This window comes from Pseudorca crassidens, chromosome 13 (assembly GCF_039906515.1).
Source record: "Pseudorca crassidens isolate mPseCra1 chromosome 13, mPseCra1.hap1, whole genome shotgun sequence".
In the NCBI taxonomy this organism is placed as follows: Eukaryota; Metazoa; Chordata; class Mammalia; order Artiodactyla; family Delphinidae; genus Pseudorca; species Pseudorca crassidens.
In genome coordinates this window covers 43,402,501-43,424,555 of record NC_090308.1, presented here as the reverse complement: position 1 = coordinate 43,424,555, position 22,055 = coordinate 43,402,501, and the positions used below count along the sequence as shown (strand labels likewise).

General features: G+C 39.2%; 1 protein-coding gene across 4 annotated transcripts in view; it reads left to right on the top strand.

Moving 5' to 3' along the window:
- The window catches only part of NT5DC1 (5'-nucleotidase domain containing 1), a 120,196-nt gene that overhangs the window by 90,542 nt on the left and 7,599 nt on the right, over positions 1-22,055 (top strand). For all 4 annotated transcript variants that reach the window (XM_067702305.1, XM_067702303.1, XM_067702302.1 and 1 more), the window contains exons 7-10: positions 5,041-5,215; positions 7,045-7,142; positions 16,597-16,715; positions 17,808-17,960. In XM_067702305.1, coding sequence (XP_067558406.1) covers positions 5,041-5,215; positions 7,045-7,142; positions 16,597-16,715; positions 17,808-17,960 — 545 coding nt within the window. The remainder of the gene's footprint in view (positions 1-5,040; positions 5,216-7,044; positions 7,143-16,596; positions 16,716-17,807; positions 17,961-22,055) is intronic.

Below are 22,055 nucleotides of genomic sequence, written 5' to 3'. Positions count from 1 at the left end.
ATATTGCTCTCAGTTTGGGAATCATGGATTCAGGCGTTATAACTTACTTCCTCCCCCTAGTTCCTCTATCAGGTCTTGTGGACCAAGTCAGTGTCCCTTAGCTGTCAGTGCTCTTGCATTTGAATGTTTAAATTTCATATGCTTTCCCTTCTCTCCAGTCTCATCTCCAACACAAGTCTTCTCTTTATCAGGCAAGGTTCTTCATTCAGTGTTCATGCCCATGTGTGACATCGCACATCACCAGTAATTAATATGTATTGGTTGCCTCTTATGTATAAAGCTGTATGTTAGGCAATCAGATACTGTAAAGTTAAGAAATCCCTGCTCTCTGAGAGCCAGTGATATACAATGACGCATGCAAGATATACAGATAATAATAGCAAAAGTTCTAGTTCTTATAGCTTAGAGCCATAATTCTTAATCCTGACTGTACATTGAAATTACTTGGGGAGCTTTAAAAAAATATCAGTGGCATCACCCCAGCCCAGACCAATTAAATCAGAATCTTTGGGGTAGGTAACAGATACAGAGATGAAAGTCAAATACTATTAATGTAAAATTTTATAAATTATGTTTTTCAGTACATTTTAAACTTCATTTCTCAATTCTTATTTGTTGTCCTTTTCCAAGCATTATATTTAGCACATAGATACTCACTTTACCCGATCTAGACATTCAAGATTTCTTAATTTACAAATATATTAGATAGAAACAAATCATACAGGAACCATAAACAAGAAATCTGTTTTAATATTAAATTTCAGTTTCATCTTTTGCCTTCTATAAATAAACAAATGAAATCTAGAACATATTTAATCTATTGTTTATTTCCTTCATCCTTCAAAAACTATTTCAGTATCTCTTGGCCAAAAAAATCATATAGTATATGTATATTTCAGAAAATTATATCATCTCTTACACCAAGTACATTTAAACAGTTCATGGCTAAACATTTTAGCTATTCACTAGCATGCTCTTCTATAACCTATAAAGGTTGTAAATATTTCAGTCTCTCCTAAATTATGTTCTGCAGTGGAAATAACAACAGACCTTATTTGGAGGCTGATGGTGGAGGTGTTATTAGCATCCTGGCATCTCTAATCCCCCTGCACAACAGCTTTGAGAACTGTAGCCACAAATCACACAAACAGTAGTGCTACAGTAAGTGAGGAAAATGCTTACTAACGCCATGATGATAGAAATTGTGATGTGGCACGATTACCTATTAGACTAAAAAAGGTATTTTTATTATTCAAGTTGTACTTTTTTTTTTTTTTACCACTAGAGGTCCCTCAATCCTTAATCATGTTTGAGACATGCAGGCCATTTTCAGTGCCCGTCAGACTGTCGCAACACTTGGCTGTTATTTCCATGACTCTATATTAATCCAATTTTTAATATAAAAGGACAAAACTTTTATTTTTAGAACTAGCTTTTTAAAAATTATACTTTTAATCCCATCTGGATACAGAAAATACCAGTATCTAAGGAGAGAAGAGGGATGGAAAGGCCAGGAAAATGAGTTAATAAAATGGCAGTGAAATAGAATTCCTTTGAGGTTAAGTGAAAACACAGTCTGCTTTGTGAGTTGGGAACAAACAAGACCATTCCTTTCTTTCCACCTTAGGTCTCAATTCCTTGTCTTGTCTATTCAGTGTTACTCTATCAGTATAAAAATATATTTAACACGATTTTTTTTATCAATAGGGGTAAAAAAAGAAGGTACTTTAGATAGCATGACTTCGATAGGACATGAATGATACAGTTTTTTGTCACAGTTAGGTAATATGTTACAAATCATATTATTACTTTGATTTTAAATAAACATAAATGTTCCTTTGTCTGTCCCTGAACTAATTTAAATATTCATTCATTGAATGATTGCTCCCTGCTGAACAAAAAGGCAGACTCCCTACCTTTAGGCAAATAATTTAATAGGCAGTTATTATTCCAGTGTAGTATGTTTAACATAAATTCCTTTGGTTTAATAGCTTGATTTATTTCAACAAAATATGAGCGTGTATTAGAGACAGCAATGCTAAATTATAAACTTCAAAATTGCTAAGAGAACAGATCTTTATGTCCCCACCACAAAAAAAGAAATGATAATTTTGTGACATAATAGAGGTGTTAGCTCATGCTGTAGTAGTAATCATATTGCAATATGTATGTGTCAGATCAACACGTTGTACACCGTAGACTTACATAGTATGTAAGTTTATATGTCAGTTATATCAATAAAAATAGAATTTAAAAAGATGAGTATAGTCATATTAATATACCTATTTCTTTAATGATTTAAGGTTACATGGGAATGAAAATATTTTACCCAACAACAGTTAGTGATCTTTTATAGCAAGAGCGACCCATAACTTGCCATGGGGTATCTGTTTGTACAGGACTTGTCTTTTTTAGTTTGTTCATTTCACTCTGGCTTGTGAACAAAAGGAGGACAACCCCATTATTTCCTCAGAGAGTAATTTTCTCCAACTAGGCTATTACGTTTGCACTCTTTTAGATTAGGCTTATTAAGGGAAACTAATACTAATCTAGGCAAGAATTTTTAAATATAGTATTTAAATGTATATGTTTTATTTTATTCATTTGGAAATGAAATAGTAGCTTTTTAACAGTAACTTATATTTTGATCACTAGATGGCAGTAAGCACATATAGCTAAGGAAAAAATAGCCTTTTCTCAGCAATTGTTTTTGAATACAGATGCTTAAGTATATAAATGTTCTCAGCATTACATACTACAAATCTTTTGTTATCCAGCCCATCATATTACTGTTGCTACAAAAGCTTTGTTTTTCTGGGTGAAATAATCTTACATATGATTCCTTTAGATAAATTCTGGGAAAGACACAGCTTCTGCCATTGCTTTGATAGCCACTCACTCATCAAACTATTCTATTTTTAGTGATTTAATTTTATTCTTTTGTCTTCCTTAAATTAGTCCTCTACTACTAGTACCTCCTCTTTCGTGAAAAGCAAAGTATATTTTAATTTTTTTAAGGGCCATTACATAGCTTCTGGGATATTAAGAGATCCTAGAGATTTACACATGTGTTCTCTGTAGGGCAAAATACAAGAGCACGAACTTTGTTTTTGTTCTTGGTGTTCTGATGTCTGAATATTACTCTCATTTTGTAACATTCTTTATTTTGTTAAGTAATTTTTTTAATAGGGTTATGATTAATTCTTACAATGTATTATTTTCTGAACAGAGATGCTGTAGGCTGCAAATCATAGATATCCTTAATGTTTAAGCTCATTAAATTGGGTTGTTTTACATGACCAGGACATTGGAAGGAATTATCCTGTTAGGTTAGACTGGTAGACACCCACCCTCCCTGAGCACCTAGCCCCTCAGAGGAGGATGAAACCTCAAACAAAATCAGAATACTCTTTAGCAAAGAAGGAGGGGAGTGGATTTGGGCAATCAGACAACAGTATTTGCTACCATTTCTGCTTTTGTTTCTTCTTTTTTTTTTTTCTTAAGAGACTCTTCTGTCCTGACATTCTTGATATATAACTTTCATTTCATTTATTTTAAGTGCATGACATTGTACAGAATTACAGTTATAGCCTATATCTATTGCACAGTTTATAATTCACTACAAGCTCGTTCACTTCTTGTTTTGTTTATGCCTGTGTCTTTTTCCTAGCAGTTAAGGAAAGTAGGAACTCAGGTTCTCTTTATTTGCTTACTACTGCTATCATGCCCAAAGAACAGTATCTCTAAAGTGCTTTATGAATCTAGTAGCATTTCAACCAAATCTGCAATTATGTGCCTAAGTACTCATAACTTTTAAGGCATCATATCAAACATAGTGGGTGCATCTGACCAGGATTTCTGGAAAGGTTGGTACCAGCTGCTTCGGAGCTCAGGCTGACCCCCTGGGCTCTAAAGACCCAAAGGGACAGAGCTGGCAAGCCCAGCTCAGTGACTCAGGTTCTTCGGCTTTCACTGTCAACTGCACTGCCTTCCTGCCTTTTCTTTTTCTTTTTTTTTTTTTTAATGATTTTTTAAATAATTTTTATTCATTTTTTTGCTGCGCTGGGTCTTCATTGCTTTGTGCGGGCTTTCTCTAGTTGCAGCGAGCGGGGGCTACTCTTCGTTGCGGTGCTCAGGCTCCTCATTGCAGTGGCTTCTCTTGTTGTGGAGCACAGGCTCTAGGGGCGCGGGCTTCAGTAGTTGCAGCATGCAGGCTCGGTAGTTGCGTCTTGGGGGCTCTAGAGCACAGACTCAGTAGTTGTGGCGCACGGGCTTAGTTGCTCCACGGTATGTGGGATCTTCCTGGACCAGGGCTCCAACCCATGTCCCCTGCTTTGGCAGGTGGATTCTTAACCGCTGCACCACCAGGGAAGTCCCCTTCCTGCCTTTTATGACTTGTTTTTCCATTTAACATCACATCACCTCCCAGGGGCTGTAATAGACCAGGGCCTCTCATCTCAGTTTCATCTGAAACAACACTGACTCAGGAACCCAGCTCCCTTCTCCACTGCATCATGCCAAAGACGTGTTCCTGGTGCGTTATCTAAATATGTATTTGTTTGTTATCCGTATTCAGCAAATATTTGTTGAATGATTGAAAGAATATTTATTAATTGACATTGCAAATGCAGTAAGATTTTCTTTGATTTGTTATCCGTATTCAGCAAATATTTGTTGAATGATTGAAAGAATATTTATTAATTGACATTGCAAATGCAGTAAGATTTCTTTGATTTGAAAATTTGATCAAATTTTCTTTGATTTGTATTGTGTTTATCGTGTTATCTGTTTTAACACTTTATCAGTCCTTGTCAAATAACCAAAAAGTATTTTCAACTGACATTCTCAATCATCATGTTTTTAAGAACAAGAACAGTATTCTTAAAAAGCAATTAGTAATGGCATTGTTGCTGGATTATTCGAACCTAGTTTTTATCCTTTTAGCTTTATGTATAGCTTTGAGAGAGAGGAACTTGTTCGAGAATACACTGAGTCAAAAATTTTAAAAAGAAAAACCTCCTTGATATTTTTATTTTTCAGAAAACTGTGGAATATATTTTCCAGAAATAAAAAGAGATCCAGGCAGGTATTTACACACTTGTCCGGAATCTGTTAAAAAGTGGCTTCGACAGCTAAAAAATGCTGGGAAAATTCTTATGTTAATTACCAGTTCTCACAGTGATTACTGTAGACTCCTCTGTGAATATATCCTTGGGTAAGTGACGAGTCATTTCGTTTTCATGATCTTATAAAATGCTGATAACAAATTACACCAGTGCTTTTTCAGAAGTGTTAGCCATGACCATATCATTATATTAAACAATGCTGAGTGACAAGTGGTTGTTTCTCATAACAGCCCTTAACATCTCCTGACAGAAACACACCCCAAGTACATTGTAGCAGAGCGGTATTACCGGGTCAGTATGCTCAGAGCCCGTTCATAGTCTGGGCTCTAGCTTTTCTGAAAGGTGGATGGACCGCATGTGCTTTGGGCAGTCCTCCGTGAATTTGGTTTCTCAGCTTTGGATGATTATTGAGGGACACTGAGTTGTAGATTATAGCCCCTGTTACTTACCTGGAATACAATCCCTCTGTAGCCATTTCCGTGTGGAGCCAGGCACTTCCCCATTTACACGGCCAGGGGTGGGATTGACATCCATGAACATCGAGGCAGCATAAATGCATAGACTTAAAATAAGACAGTCGTGGGCTCAAGCCCTGCCTTGCAACTCACCCCATGACCTAGGGTAGGTTCTATGACCTCTCTAAGCCTCAATTTCACCATCTTAAAGATGGGACAGTAGTATCTCATAGGCGTGACAGGAAGTTTAAATAGCACAATACAGGTAAAAGTATGAGAGTAGTTGGTAAGGCTCAGCAAGTGTTAATACTTATCTGTGGCATTCTTACGGGCAATGCCAGGGAATATCCATGGTCAGAGCCAGATTCTAAAATGAGCTGTTAGATCTCCCCTACTGTTTCCTCAAATTTTAGCAGATACTGTACTGAATTGCCGTGAGTATGAAGCAAATTTTAGCCTCAAAACTGACCTCTTGCCAACCTGTTTAGCTTCCTGATTTCCATGTTCCTCAGCACATGTGGATTCAGATTGGCCTATGGTGTACTTACGGTCTGGCGGTGGTTTTCTGCTTTCTGATTAATGTATAGGTTTGGGATCCTTGAAGTGAATTAAGGCTGCAGCCCTGTATACCTTGGAAAGTGCCTTTTGTAGAGACATTTGCTGTCCTGGTAGTGGGACCATGCTTCAGAATAAACACTTGGAAGTCTTAATTTCTTTTTCATTAGCATAGATTACCAAACTTTTTCTTCATATCTTAATTCCTCTGCAGTGTCGTTTTGCTGTGTAAAAGTATTCTGGAATGTTGGGTAAATATCTCCCCAATGTAATAGTGAGTCTGTCAGGAGCAAGGACTATCTTTCCTCTGCTGTCCCAAATAATCCTTAATACAGTGTTAAATACAGACTAAAAAACAATTATTATTGTTGCCTAAAAATTACCATATTGTAATACTACCCTGAGTTTCAAAATAAGGTATCTTCACATTTTGAACACCCTCTGAAAGATGTCATCTGACCTGTTACAATGCTAGCTTTCTGTAGGACCCATGTAACACACAAAATTATTAATAACTCTTGATGCTAATAAATCCAGACAAATTTCAGGCCCCAAATTTGAAAACTTAGCTCGTGAGTATTTTAGGTGTTAGAAACTATTGAATTTACACACTATAATTATTGCCATAGTGAGAAAACCAGCTTAGCACCTAGAGTTAATGAGTTAATATGCTTTTTTTCCCCCTTATGTTTGTATTGATACTTCAGGGTGGTGTCAGGATGATTAGTGCTTGACTACCTTCTATTTCCAGTGTAAGGTTCACCTTAGAATGTATTGAAAGCATAGAGAAGTTAATCAAAAGATCAGAAATGATGCTGTGGTCAAATAGGCAAAGATTAAGTTCTGTTTTATATGGACCTTTTCTAATTCCTTAAAATAAATGTATGAAAAATATCATTGCTTTTTAGGAATGATTTTGAATATCTTTTTGACATTGTGATTACAAATGCATTGAAGCCTGGTTTCTTCTCTCATTTACCAAGTCAGAGGCCTTTCCGGACACTTGGTAAGTTAACATTTTGTATCTTTACTCTCCTATTTAAGATTTGTTCATTCACTTACTCAATAAATACCTGTTGGCTGACAGCCATGTACAAAGCTCTGTGTTAGATGCAACAAGGGGAATAAAAGAGATACCAGGTGTTCTTCCCCCTCATTGGGATGCATAAACAAGCACATAAGCAAGTTGGTAAATGCCTGGGATATGATTACAGGTCATGTTACCTGTTGAGATGGAAATGACTGCCTGGTGAGGTAGTAAACCGGGAGGCCACCTTAGAGTGCCTGGCCAGGGGACGCCTGTCTGAAAAGGTCAGGTGAGGTGACTTGCTAGGCGGGACCTGCGGGATGAGTAATGAGAAGAGCAGAGGAAGTGTATCCCTGGCAATGGGACAAACAAATGCAAAGCCTCCGTGTGAGGGTAGTTTGGGCTCGTTCCTGTGACAGAGAAGGGACCTGTGATTCTGGCACACAGTCATGGCCAGAGAAGGGGTGAAATTAGGGAGGCAGGCAGCCTCATACACTGTGGAAATGGTTTTAATTTTTATGCCAAAAGCAACCTGAAGCTGTTCAGTTGAGATGTACGAGTGACATAGAGACCTTTTTGGCTGCTGGGTGGGGAATGGATTGGATGTGGGGAAGGATAGAGAGAAAGAGGGAGACCAGGCAATTGAATGTCGCAAGTGAGACATTGCGGTGCTTTGGTCTGAGGCGGCAGTACTGGAAATGGAGAGAGGTAGACATATTTAAGATACACTGTGCGGATGGAAAACTCAAGACTTGGTGATGCTTTAGAAGAAGCAGATGAAAAGAGAGTTAATCAAAAATGACTTCAGGTTGCTGATTTTTCTTTTTTCTGAATTGAGCAAATGGATGAATGGTGGGACCATTTACAGCCATGAGGAAAAATACAGAGGAAAAGTTTGTGCAGGGTGGTTCTTAATATAACTATTAAGCACTCATTTTTCAACGTATTAATTTTGAAATGACTGTAAGTTATCTAACTGGAGCTCTCAATTAGGAAATTTATATAAATGAGCCTGGAATCCAAGAGAACAGGTGTAGGTTCAGGATATAAATTTGGGATTCATCAGCTCATAGAGGGGTATTTCAAGCCTTGGGCTTACATGAGATCACATAGAGGGAGAATACAGATAGGCAGAAGGCCCAGACCAAGCTCTGACACACTCTAACATTAAGGATAGAGAAGAAAGAGTGTGATGTAGGAGCAGACAGATTATAGTGGGGGAAATAGAGTACAACATTCATAAACCGGTGAGGAGAGGAGAGAGTGGTCACCTAGGGCAAATGCTACTGAAAGTCAATTGGAAAAGGAAAGAGAAATGTCCATTGTAGTGGACAAGACAGAGATCACTGGTGTCTTGAGCACTGATAGATATAGAACCAGACTGCAGTATCTTTTTTTTTTTTTTTTTTTTTTTTTTTGCGGTACGCGGGCCTCTCACTGTTGTGACCTCTCCCGTTGCGGAGCAACAGGCTCCGGACGCGCAGGGTCAGTGGCCATGGCTCACGGGCGCGGCCGCTCCGCGGCCATGTGGGGTCTTCCCGGACCGGGGCACGAACCCATGTCCCCTGCATCGGCAGGTGGACTCTCAACCACTGCGCCACCAGGGAAGCCCAGACTGCAGTATCTTGAAGAGTTCATTGGAGGTAGTGGAACCCATGAGTGTAAACAACTTTTTCTAGAATTTTAGCTATGAAAATAGTCAAACAATTGAGGTTTTAGGTGGAAGACAGTGTAGGATCAAGGGCATACAGATGGTCCCCGATTTACAGTGCTTCAACTTAGATTTTTTGAGTTCATGATGGTTCAAAAGCAATACACATTCAGTAGAAACTGTACTTCAAATTTAGAATTTTTTTTTTTTTTTTTTTGCGGTACGCGGGCCTCTCACTGTTGTGGCCTCTCCCGTTGCGGAGCACAGGCTCCGGACGCGCAGGCTCAGCGGCCATGGCTTATGGGCCCAGCCGCTCGGCGGCATGCGGGATCTTCCCGGACTGGGGCACGAACCCGTGTCCCCTGCATCGGCAGGCGGACCCTCAACCACTGCACCACCAGGGAAGCCCTAAATTTAGAATTTTAATCTTTTCCCAGGCTAGCAATATGCCTTTTAATACTCTCTCTTGATGCTGGGAATGGGCAACAAGCCACAGCTCCAGTCAGCCAATACCTCAGATCATGAGGTTAAACAGCCAGTACACTTACAACCATGCTGTACCCATACAACCATTCTGTTTTAATTGAATACTGATTCAGTAAATTCCATGAAGTATGCAATACTTTGTTGTAAAACAGGCTTTGTGTTAGATGACTTTGCCCAGTTGTAGGCTAATGTAAGTGTTCTGAGCATGTTTAAGGTAGGCTAGGCTAATGTTCGGTAGGTTAGGTGTATTAAAGGCATTTTTGACTTAAGGTATTTTCAACTTATGCTGCTTTTGTCGGGTTGTAACTCCATTGTAAATCAAGGAAAACCTGTAGTTTATTGTTTTTAACTGAAGATACTCGAATATGCATTATGCTGATGAGAATGGTCTAGTACAGTTGATTTCAACTGTGGCAGTTTTGCTCCTCAGGGCAACTTTGGCAACGTCTGGAGACATTTGGTTATCACAACTTTGGAGGAGGGGGTACTACTGGCATCTAGTGGGTAGAGGCCAGAGATGCTGCTAACCAACCTACAGCACACAGGACAGCACCCCTACCGCCACCAACAAAGAATTATCTGGCCCCAAATCTCAGTAGTGCCAAGGTTAAGAAACCCTGGCCTAGTAGAAAGGCAGGGATCGATGGTGTTTTTTATATATTGGTTTAATGTCTTATATAAATCTTTGATGTTAAAAAAATAATCAGGGATTCAGTCACTTTGTTGTGTACCTGAAACTAATACAACGTTGTAAATCAACTATATTCCAATGTAAAACAAAAATTAAATTTAAAAAAAAGAAATAATCAAGGTGTCAAATAGGACTCTTTGTATTAAACCAGGAAAAAAATTTCAATGTTTTTCCCGTCTTCACAAACTTATATTTAAATACATTAACTAAGTACTCAATAGATGTTTATTTTTACTTTTATCTTCAAGGTTTTCATATTTTGTTCCAAGAAAATCCTTGTCTGTTCTGTACCTACAGTAGTACTTATGCCGTTTCACCAAGGTTTTTATTAAAATTTTACTCAGACACACAAACACCAGTAACAGAAAACAATGCACATTAAAAATATACCAAATTTTTTAACATATTGGAGACCACAAACGCATCAACTTATGCTGACAAATTACTGTACTTTGTGCAGTATTTCTATTTAATTGAAGAGTATTCAGAGATATAAGGGTAAGCTTTTAAAAACTATAACCATGTAGAGGTACCTATCTTATAACCTCTGTGCAGTATTTTCTTTTGGTTTTATACTATCAATTTGGATTTGAGGACTGACATAATAATAGTTATCCAAACTATATTTTCAGATATTATATTCATTAAAAGACTTGATAGTCATCTTGGCTGAATTTAAAGTGTGAAAATGTTATAAGTCTTAACTTTAAGAGTTGAAAAGTCTGGATGGATGATATAGGACCCAAAGTCCTATCACCATTGTCTATAATGATTAGAATAAAATGCCTATGGACCTCAGAATGTATGGGATTTCATGCCTTTATATAGATATAGAGCTTGTCTCCGTTTTTTCACATCCAGAAGGGATTAGACTAGAAGCTCTCTAAGGTACTTTCCAGCTTTAGTTTTCTGGTCCTCTGATTTAACATATTTTGGTGTAAGACACAGTGAATCCTGCAGTTTCTGGAGCTGATACAAAATAGTTTATTCACATTTAGAGGGCAAAAGGATTGCCAGAACTATTATTAATAAGAGGTTCATACTGCTCATATTAAAGAATCTCTAATACATTGTGTTCTGTTACAGTGTTTACTTTGCTGCTGATTCTGATTCTTCTACCTCTAACTGCTCTATCTCTGTTTCCACTGCTGGTTTCCCTTCACCTTTCTTGTTAAATGTCGCTACTCTCTAGCGTTCTGCATTGACCCTCCTTTCTTCTCCTGCTGTTGTCAGCTTTCTACCACCCTCTGGTTTTAACTGTCACCTGTTCGCTAATGACTCCTAATTCCTTAATTCTTGGTTTCACTTTTCCCTGACTTACAGAGGCCTGTTTCTATCTGTCTTCTAAGCTTTCCATGCCCCAGAGCCCTGGCATCACATGAAAATTGACTTACCTATAACAACTCATTCATTTCCCATATTCCATAACTCTGTTATAACTTTTCGAACCACAGATCTTGCCTAAGTTAGGGAAATCTGTCATCTTCAGCTCCTCTCTCCCCTTAGCAACTAACCTATCCTCCAGTTTTCTCAAGTTTGTCACCTGCCACTCCCTTATCATCCCTTGTATGAATTGGCACAGTATTACATCAGGTCCTGGTTATTACAGTACTTAACTGATCTCTCAGCCTTGTAACCCACCAAACATCCCACATACGGCAGTTAATGTTACTGTACAAGTCATGTCAGTTGGCCCTTACGTGACAGTCCAGTGTCTTCGTAAATCAGATCATTGCTCCGAATGATTAAAGTTAGAAGTAAAATTAAGGCAAAGAAGCTTGTTGGGATGGAAGGCACGGTGAGCCAATCCCAGAGACCCCAGCGCTGCAGCATCCTCTGCGCAGTTGTACAGGACTGATGGCAGCCGTTGTCATGGAGGCGCCGAAAGGGAGGGTGGGGACTCAGCAGGTGGGGGGCTGAGCTCCATTCAGCTTGATCCCTACAGGGGCTTAAGGACTGTTTGGGGGCGGGGAACCTCTTCTAGGCAAAATCTGTTATCTCACGACTCAGCTCCTCAGCAGAGCTAAGGCTTGGTGCGGGGAGGGAGTCCGTCCACCTTGCAAGATTGTAAATTCAGTGGGGAGAGGGACCACGCCAGTCTCCTGCTACCAACTACCCCTCCCCCGCGCCGCCCAATTTGGGAATCATGACCCAACTTGCTGTCTTTGGTGTCTTGGCCTCAGCTTTCACCTATCCACTGACTCCCAGATGTTGCCCCAGCTGTCTTTGCCAGAACCTCACACCATATTTTGTCTTGTATACCAGACACCTCCACCCAGTATTCTGAAATCAAACTTGATTCTCCTTCCACCTTGAAAGCAATCAACAACCAAATATGCTGGTCACCTTGTATTCCTTACCTTCATTACTTGACCAGCCGCTGAATAAACCCAGCTGGAAACCTTCATCATCTTCACCCTTTCACATCCAGGAGGCTGTGCATCAAGTCCTGGGGGGGTTTGTTTGTTTCTTGTTTTGTCTTGTATTTTTCATAAAGTCCTGTTTAATCTACCTCAGAAATATCTCATCTCTGCCGTCCCCTCCCTTCCCGTTAAGCTTTGATCATTCTTCCCCATTCTACCTCGTCCCTCTGCCTCCCTTTATACCTCTATTTCTATCTCTTGCCCACTGCCCTCAAATACTTTTCATTGGCATAGATTTCTATTTGTCACTTGCTTTTAATTTCAATATATTTTGTATTGCTCACTTATTACTGTTAGACTTACAATATATTTAATATATTTATCACACACACAATCTCATTGGCTCCCCACTCCATATAGCACCCTAAGGCTAAATCTGGTTGCTAGGTTACCTTTTCATCTTCATTCTCACTGCTCCCCACAGGTGCCCATTACTGTCTCCTTGGTGAAATGAATGCCTTTTATTGTTCTATCAGGTTTTTGTTTTGTTTTATTTTCCTGCTGTTCTTTCTACATCAGTGTTTCTCAGACTTCACACTCAAATCACCTAGGGATCTTGTTAAAATGGAGATTCTGATCCAGTAGGGCTGGGCAAAAGGCTTCAATCTGCATTTCTAAACAGATTTTCTGTTGAAACAGATGCTACTGGTCAGATCACCAAGACGTACTTTAGTAAGACCAAGAGGATGTCTTAGTGAGTACATTTAATTGAAGGTTGTTATTCTGAAAAGAAATAAACTTCCTATCATTTTAGGTGTGGAAATGAGCTAGTTAGTTAAGCATATTTAACTAAACGACCAAAGCCAAAGTAGATAAAGGGTAAGAGTAGGAGTTTCACTTTCTGTTTATGAAATTTGCTCCAGCTCACTGGTAAAGTATTTATTTCCTTTAATAGTATAATTTCCATTTTATAGTCCCCAACACAGGCAGGCATTTTAGGAGGTATTTTACTTGAAAAGTATCTTACTGCCCATTCCAAAAACAGTGGAGAAAGTGTGTATGAAAATCCATAATTGGTGAGAAATTTTTCTAGCTCAAAATTGAAGAAGAGATGTATAAAGCAAATATGAACTGTTTAGTGAAGTTCATATTAGAAGGAGTCCTAGAAACCAAAACAATTATAAATATATTTTAATCATAAATCACTGTTAAGTAAACCCCTAGCAAGTCAGAGGTCGCTCCTAGAAAATAAACATTCTGAGCTCAAGAACTCAGACCATCTAGTTCACTGCCATATCCCTCTATGTAAATTGGTTTGTGAAAGATTGTTGAAATAGAGTGAAAGAAGAAAAGAAAGAAATCCTGGTGGGATTTTGTTTGATCCCACCAGGCGAATTCTGTCATGTTTGTAACTTTTTCCTTGTAACAACATTTCACATGTCTATCAAAAAAAGACTATTAAATAAATCATGGAATTTAAAAAAACAGGCAGATCACAACATATTATCAATAAAATAAGGTTTTAAAATATCAAGTTACAGAACAGTGTGCCGAATATGCTGATATTTGCATTTAAAAGGGAGGAGGGGTCACGGGTGTTGTATTAGTTTGCTAGGGTTACTGTAACAAAATACCGCAGACTGAGTGGCTGAAACAAAGGAAATTTCTTTTTTCACAGTTCTGGAGGCTAGAAGTCTGAGGTCAAGGTGTCAAAAAGATTGGTTTCTTCCGAGGCCTTTCTTCTTGGCGTATAGATGGCCATCTTCTCCCTGTAGCATCACATGGTCTTTCTTCTGTGTCCTAATTGCCTAATTATGTGTCCTAATTTCCTCTTTTTATGAGGACGCCAATAGTATTGGATTAGGGCCCACCCCATAGCCTCATTTTAGCTCAGTCACCTCTTTAAAGGCCCTGTCTCCAAGTACAGTCACATTCTGGGGAACAGGGTTAGTGCTTCAGCATATGAATTTGAGGGGACCACAGTTCAGCTCATAATAGATATATACATGTGCCCAAACTAATCAAATTGTATGCTTTATGCGCAGTTTATTGTATGTCAATTATACCTCAATAAATGTATTTCGAAAGTAGAGAAAAAGAATATATATTTATATATGCTTTTGTATGCATAAAAGAATGATTACCTTTTTTAGAAGAGGTGAGCACATAGCAGGTAGAGTTCAAAATTGAGTCTTTTAAAAATACTTAAATGTATTACTGATTCAAAAACATCACACAAATACATACTTTTAAAACATTGGTAAGGTAGTAACACCAAAGGCTCTGGGAGTTGGGAGAAGCTGCTGGGAGCCGCCGCAGGAGCCAGTTCTGACGTCACACCAGTCAGGCCCAGGCACATGAGTTCTCTGGCTCTCTGTCTTATCTGAGTCGTGGAGCTTGCTTTCTTCAAGGCTGTCAGCCACAGCCTTGACTGTCATTTCCCCATATTAATTTTGTAACTACTATGCTGACTAAAAACGTACTGTTTTGTTTTTTTGTTTTTACTTGTCTATATGGTCTTACAGTTAAAAAATGAGATTTACTTTGTTATTGTAAAACACAGCTGTATCCAGAAGCAAATTATAGTTTTCAAAAGAGTTTTAGTTTGATTTACTATTTGCTTTCATTGATTGTTGTCTTACTCCTTGTCTTCTACCCCTAATTTGAAGTCCTTTGAGGGGTGATTGTAGCAGTTTGGTAACTTTGGGCAAATTCCTTAGCTTCTCCAGATATCAGTTTCTGCGCCTGTGAATTGAAGGGATAGCAGCTAAGACTTCTTCAACCCTACGTGGCCCACACTCCTCCGTGTGCTCCATCTGTATTAATTCACTTATACACTCTATGAGGGAAGTACTGTTATTATCCCCATTTTAAAACTGAGGAAACAAATCACAGTCACTCTCTTATCCCCTTTGTCCTCCTCTGTTTTTTATCTATTGTATTTATTATCTTCTAATATACTTTTAAAGTAAACTTTTTCAAATCAGTGTCATCATTGTACTGCTTGCGGGGCACATTTATTTATATTATGTGAAAATGAAAGTTCATATAACTGTTTCCCAGAGATGAAAAGAAGTGTGAAAATGTTTGGGTTTATAAAGATTGTGCTTGAAGCTTCCTTGAGTTTGTTCCCTTGGACTGTGTCGCTTCCACTTCGGCTCTGATGCTTTCACAGCCCACACTGGCTCCCTGCTGCTGGAATTAATAGTTTTCTGAGTCCCACAGCTTCCCAGTTATGGAGGTTCTCCCGGAGCCCTGGAAGCTGCCCTGCATGAATCAGTACCCTGCACAGCAGCTTCCAGTGTGGGAGCTGGAAACGGGGAGGGGGAGGGAGGGGTTTGTGTAAAGTGAGTATTTTGTTTTGGTCTTTGTATAAAGAAGGGTTTCTTCCTTTTTGTTAATTACTGAGTCCCAATATGTAAGAAATTATGATTCTGTAGATTTGTTTTTAATAAGCAATGGAAAGATGCCCTTCCCACTGTTCCTGTACAGTGGGCCTCTACATATCAAATGTACATTTGCTTTCAAAAATATTTGCATAAATTACTCATTTCCCAGTTGCCATCAAACCCACATTATTTACATGGTAAGACATTCTGTGCTAAGTACAGACAGACAGACAGACAGACGTGAGAAATAATTGGTTTTCACTGTGTTTCTCCAGGAATATGCTGAGTCTGATATGCATTAGACTCTTAATGTTAAGCTAATACGTGGTTGGTTTTTTAACTACTCTTTAGAGAATAGTAGGGTTTTCATTTGATTGTGTAGAAGAATTAAAACATGGCTGCTGAAATGTCAACCAAATAGGCATAAATATCTCTTGACCTTAAGCTGGCAGTTGCTGTGATATGGCTTTAATTATCTGTAAATGTGGTTTTAGAATTCCTTGTTCTGGAGGAGTTCACTCATATCATTGTGATATGTTGGACTCATTTTTTATCACCAACAATGGGGGAGACTCTGCCTTTGTGAGGGAAGAGGGTGTGTAGGATATCTCTGTACCTTCCTCTCAACTTTGCTGTGAATGTAAAACCGCTCTTAAAAAAAAAATCTTTGAAAAGTATATATATTTACGTCCATGAAGTGCTCATGATATATATAGGTGATCACTGAATGCTAGCTCCCATCCCCACATGGTTCCTTCTTGTACGTGTCCTACAGCCATGCCAGAGTGTGGTCTGTCCAGCTGGGTGCTATCACTTGATTAAAAAGTATGTGATTGTCCAACTGTGCTTTCAGAGAATGACGAGGAACAAGAGGCCCTGCCATCTCTGGATAAACCTGGCTGGTACTCCCAAGGGAATGCGGTCCATCTTTATGAACTTCTGAAGAAAATGACTGGCAAACCTGAACCCAAGGTATTTTCTGACTGAGCCCAGTTTACAAGGGCTTGGAGATATAAGCCCTTGTAAACTGAAACCATAACTCTAAATGCCTTCAGCATAGTTATCTGTGAGGCAATCATCTGCCTCTGCCTGTCTGCCAACCTCCTTGCCTACCTCTTCTGCTTAAATAAGCCTTTCCTTTGTTGATGTACATTGAGTCTTTCTCTGTAACAGAGAAAAACAGATATTCCAAGTAGGAGGCCACAGACCTGAGAGATACAATGGAATAGTGTGTGGGTTACTGAGGAATGTTATCCTGATAACTGTCCATCAGGAACATTTTTATGTGTAAAACAAGCAGTAACTGATTATACTATAGACTGAAGACACGTTAGCTTTTAACATCCTGGCCACATTGTTGATGTTGGACGTTGGTATATTTTTAACAGCAGGATGCTTCTAAAAAACGTTTGCCAGGAGCCCCATGAGAAGGAGGGTCAGTGGGTCACTGAGCCCTACTCCACTGGCTCGTACACTGTCACAGCCCCCTGGGGACTCCTGCCTTGGAGGTTCTAGTTCATGTTCCCTTAACCTTGTTTCCTCATCTGTAAATTAAGAGACATGGACTAGATCAATGAGGCTTTGCCTCAGAATGCCTGGGAAGGGTCCCAGAGTCCACTTGCCCAAGCCCACCCACTCTCAGAGATTCTGTTTCAGCAGGTCTGGGTGGCGCCCAGAAACTGGTAAATTGGTTGTGTTGTCCATTCTTGCTAATCTAACCCTCTGTAACAGGTTGTCTCCAATATCTCACCAGCTCTTCAATTCCAGGGGCAGGTTTAACTGTAACCATATGGGCTCTTTCATTTTTATTTCAGAAAATTGAATTCACTTATCTTCTGCCTTTCTTCTACCTGCAGATGAATTGTGTAACTTCTTAAACCTGACCCCTTGTGAATCAAATAGGACAGGTCACCTGTGAAGTTATTCAAGGAAATTTAAGACGTCTCTGCAACTTTTACATCACTTAACTCTGATACCTGTTGAGGGATTTTCTTCTGCCTTCTATAAAATGAACACTACTCTTTCACAGTTCTCATGTCTCAAACAGAATTTGCTCTCTTACAGGTTGTTTACTTTGGTGACAGCATGCATTCAGATATTTTCCCAGCCTGTCATTATAGTAATTGGGAGACAGTCCTCATCCTGGAAGAGCTCAGAGGGGACAGAGACGGGAAGCCTGAGGACTCAGAGCCTCTAGAGAAGAAAGGAAAATATGAGGTAAGGGTCTCCTTTGGTTCTTTCCTTGAAAGAAAAGCCTTGTGTTTCACGTGTCTTAGAAAGTGCTTGTTTGTGCCAAGAGAGATGAAATCTGTTGGCACTTACTGTGATCTTCATGCCATCTCAGCTCTACAGTTGATCTTGTGGATAGTTCTTAAATGATGCCAAGATAAATGCTGTTGACCATTAACGTAATGGTCTGTAATGTCTGTCTTCCGAGTTCTCTACTTTCATCCAGTGCTGTGGCACCATGGCCGTGTTTTGGCTGATGATGAGGCGGCCAGATCCTGACTCACTGCGGTTATACTCTACCTCTTTTGCTTGGCCATGAAAGCCCTCGTGCTCTCACTTCATGGTCTAACTTAACAAAATTGGTAGCTCCCTTAAGCTTACTCCTGAGCCACCCAAAATGAACTTAGGTAAAGACTTGAGGGAAAGAAAAGTAAAATATGTCATAAATCTAGAAAGGGAAAATAGTGTATAAAAGCAAAAATAAGCAGAAAAGAAGAAAGGTCAGAAAATAAAATGCATTTTCCTAAAGTCATTCCAGTGGAACAATCTAAAAAGAATGGAAAACACAAGTCAAAAAACAAATATCCAATCAAAAAATAACAATCAAAAGAAACTATCAAGCTATGGAAAAACATGGAGTAACCTTAAGTGCATATTACTAAGTGAAAGAAGCCAGTTCCGAAAAGGCTGCATACTGCATACAACTATATGACATTCTGGAAAAGACCAGTGGGTGCTCAGGGGGGAAGGAGGTGCTCTATTTATCTGGAAACCTAAAACTTCTAAGAAATAAAGTCTATTTATTTTTTTTTTAAAAAAAAGAGGGCTTCCCTGGTGGCACAGTGGTTGAGAGTCCACCTGCCGATGCAGGGGACACGGGTTCGTGCCCCGGTCCGGGAAGATCCCACATGCCACAGAGCAGCTGGGCCCGTGAGCCATGGCCGCTGAGCCTGCGCGTCCGGAGCCCGTGGTCCGCAACGGGAGAGGCCACAACAGTGAGAGGCCCGTGTACCACAAGAAAAAAAAAAGATAGCTATAAGTAGATGCAACTGAATGTTAGAATAAAGGGGTCAGGTTTCTACAAGGTTTCCACTGAGTAGCATTTGGTCTTCAGTGTGACATTGGAAGTTCTGTGGACTGAGTTAAAAAGAGCTTTAAAATAACCTTCCAGGAGGCTGGCCTTCTAATCCGAGGGATTTGGGAGGAGGTTTCCCCTAAAGAGAAATAAGGAGATTTGGTTTCTTCAAAATGATTTGAGAATGCACAGACAGTAATAAGGAAATGAAGCATCAGTGGGAATGTTTCCTTTAGCATTCCATAGACGGTAGCTCCATCCTTCTCCCACAGACCCCTTTTCTTGTTAATTAGTTATAAACACATCATGAACAAAGAGTTAATAATTGGCTCTTCCACAGGAAACAGTGAGTCAACAGCGTGAAGATTTTATTTCCCAAGATAGAATTGAAATAATGTTCCTTTATCATCACACTCCACCTCCCCACCCCAGCCCTGCTCCATTGAACATATATGTCCTTAATAAAGCAACCCACTGTGACTGAAGAGACAGGATTTGGTAGCTCTCTGTTGGGTGTACACACACATACACATATTTCAGAACAGTACTCAAAACTTTCATCACAACTATCAGACATAAGTAAGAGCTTATTGGATTAGCAGAGATATCTTAATAAGGCCACTCATTAAATGACCAGTCTGACACCATTGTCTTGTTCAACATATACTAAGTTTTTAATTTGTGCAAGCCTCCCTACTATGAATATCAGGGACTTATAGAATCATACACAGATCCTTTTAACAGAACATATTAGTCTGTGGATAAAAGGGGTCAGGGAGCTTGAGTATACAAATAAAGCATAACTGCCTCCAGAGGGTACAAATTATAAAAGAATTACAAACAAGACAGGATGGATACTTCATTGAGGAGAATTAGGGAAAAATTTATAAAAAATGTAGAATGTGAGGTAAACATTGAAGGACAGGTACATTTTCAACTGATGGAAATAACATTCTTGGTTCAGGAAGTAACATGAATAAGTGTACAGAGATTGTAATGTACAGGCTTCAGTACAGTCTTGACCGTAAAATAGCAGATGTGTAGGTTTGTCAGCCAAAGGCATCACTAGCAGTGTTTGGATGTGCAGGCAACAGGGGCGAAGCTTTCGTTTAGCAGCATGTGAAGGATGGGCTCAGCACATGGGAAGGGATGCTGTGGCGGGCTGTCCCAGCAGCCCAGCTAGAGGTGATACAAACATGAACAGTGGGCACTAGTGAGAAGGAGATGGAAAGAGTACATGGCAGATGTTCTGGAGGCACAACTAGCTGGGTGCTGGTGGTAGGAGCTGAGACGGACAACATCGATGGTTTTTAAGCGCAGCCAACTGGAATTGATGGGTTTTATTCATATAAATATGGAAGTCATGAGAAAGACCTGGTTTTTTGAGGAGAGACGTTTTTGTGAGGAGAGAGATGTGATTGGTTTAATGTTGAATCCCATTTCTTTGAAACAGCTGGAGGATGAGATCAAACTGGTTTGGGAGATAGGTTAGGATAAGCAAGGAAAATTGAGAGATGTCTAAGGGAGAGAGACAAGAGAGAAAGAGAAGAAGAGAAGATAGAAACTTGGTGAGAACACTTACCATTAAGGGATGAAATCTATAAGATAAAGGCTCAATGAAAATAGGAGTGCTCCTTGTTGATATATTCAAGAAATGGCATGATTCTTTCGATTAGTGATATATATATTTTATATTTGAGAAAATGAGTCATTAAAACTTTAGCATCAGAATAAACAAAGATTAGCATCTGTCCATTTTGGCTGCTGTAACAAAATACCATAGACTGGCTGGCTTATAAACAACAAACATGTATGTATTTCTCAGAGTTCTAGAGACTGGGAAGTCCAAGATCATGGTGCCAGCTGATTCATTGTCTGGTGAAGACCCACTTCCTCATAGACCACCATCTTCTCCCTGTACCCTCACATGGCAGAAGGGAGAAGGTAGCTTTCTGGGATCTCTTTTATAAGGACACTAATCATCAGGGCTTCATGAGGGCTCCACCCTCATGACCTAAGCACCTTTTCAAGGCCTCACCTCATAATTCCATCATCTTGGGGGTTAGGATTTCAACATAATGAATTTTGGAAGGACACAGACATTTAGACAATAACAGCATCCATAATACATTGAACCAGAAAGGGTAAACAGGTCTGTTTTCCTCTTTTCAAAGGAATAATGTGCAGCCCAGATTACCACTCAGTGTTGGCAGAACCATTATCTACATATAGCCTGTGTGATGTGAGTCATTTCTTCTCACTCATTATTTTAGAAAAGACAATGAAGTAAATAAAGAAAAACGACACTAAACTTCTCTTTACACCTTGAGAAATTATATCTAAATACACCTTAAATGTACACACAGAAGCATAGATATTTATATTCCATACTGCTCTTAAATATCTTTGGTGAAATCCAGATAGATTCTTGCTAAGTGATCTCTAAACACCATCACCTGAAAAACACATACTTTCATCTTGCTTCACAAAGTGAGTTCCAGCGCAAAGAATCATGAATCTAAAGGCATATTTGGGACTCTTTGCTGCTCCAAAATGAAGTTTTCATCAGAAAAGAATGACAGATTTTATAATCCAAATTCTATGGACGTGATAGGGTTTTTTTTTCAATTCTTAGTTTTATACTATACCCATAAAACACTGAGAAGTATTTTTTGAATGAGTCTTATTTAGTCTACAACATTTCTGTGCCTGCTATGTCCTAGGCACTAAGCCTTTAAGGATACACTAATACATGAGATAGTTCCTAACCTTCTGTAGTTTATAATCTGTCCAGGGCGAAAAGTAAATAGTATGATAATTGCAAGATAGTATGAGAAGTACCATATTAGGGATAAACTCAAGAGTGTGAGAAAATGGAGGAGACCTAATCCAACGCAACTGTGGGAAATCAAGGAAAATATCCTGGTGGCATCCAAGCCAGATCCCAAAGGATGAGAAAGGGGTTCCCAAACAAAGCCAGAGGAGAATACATTAAAGGACTACAAAGT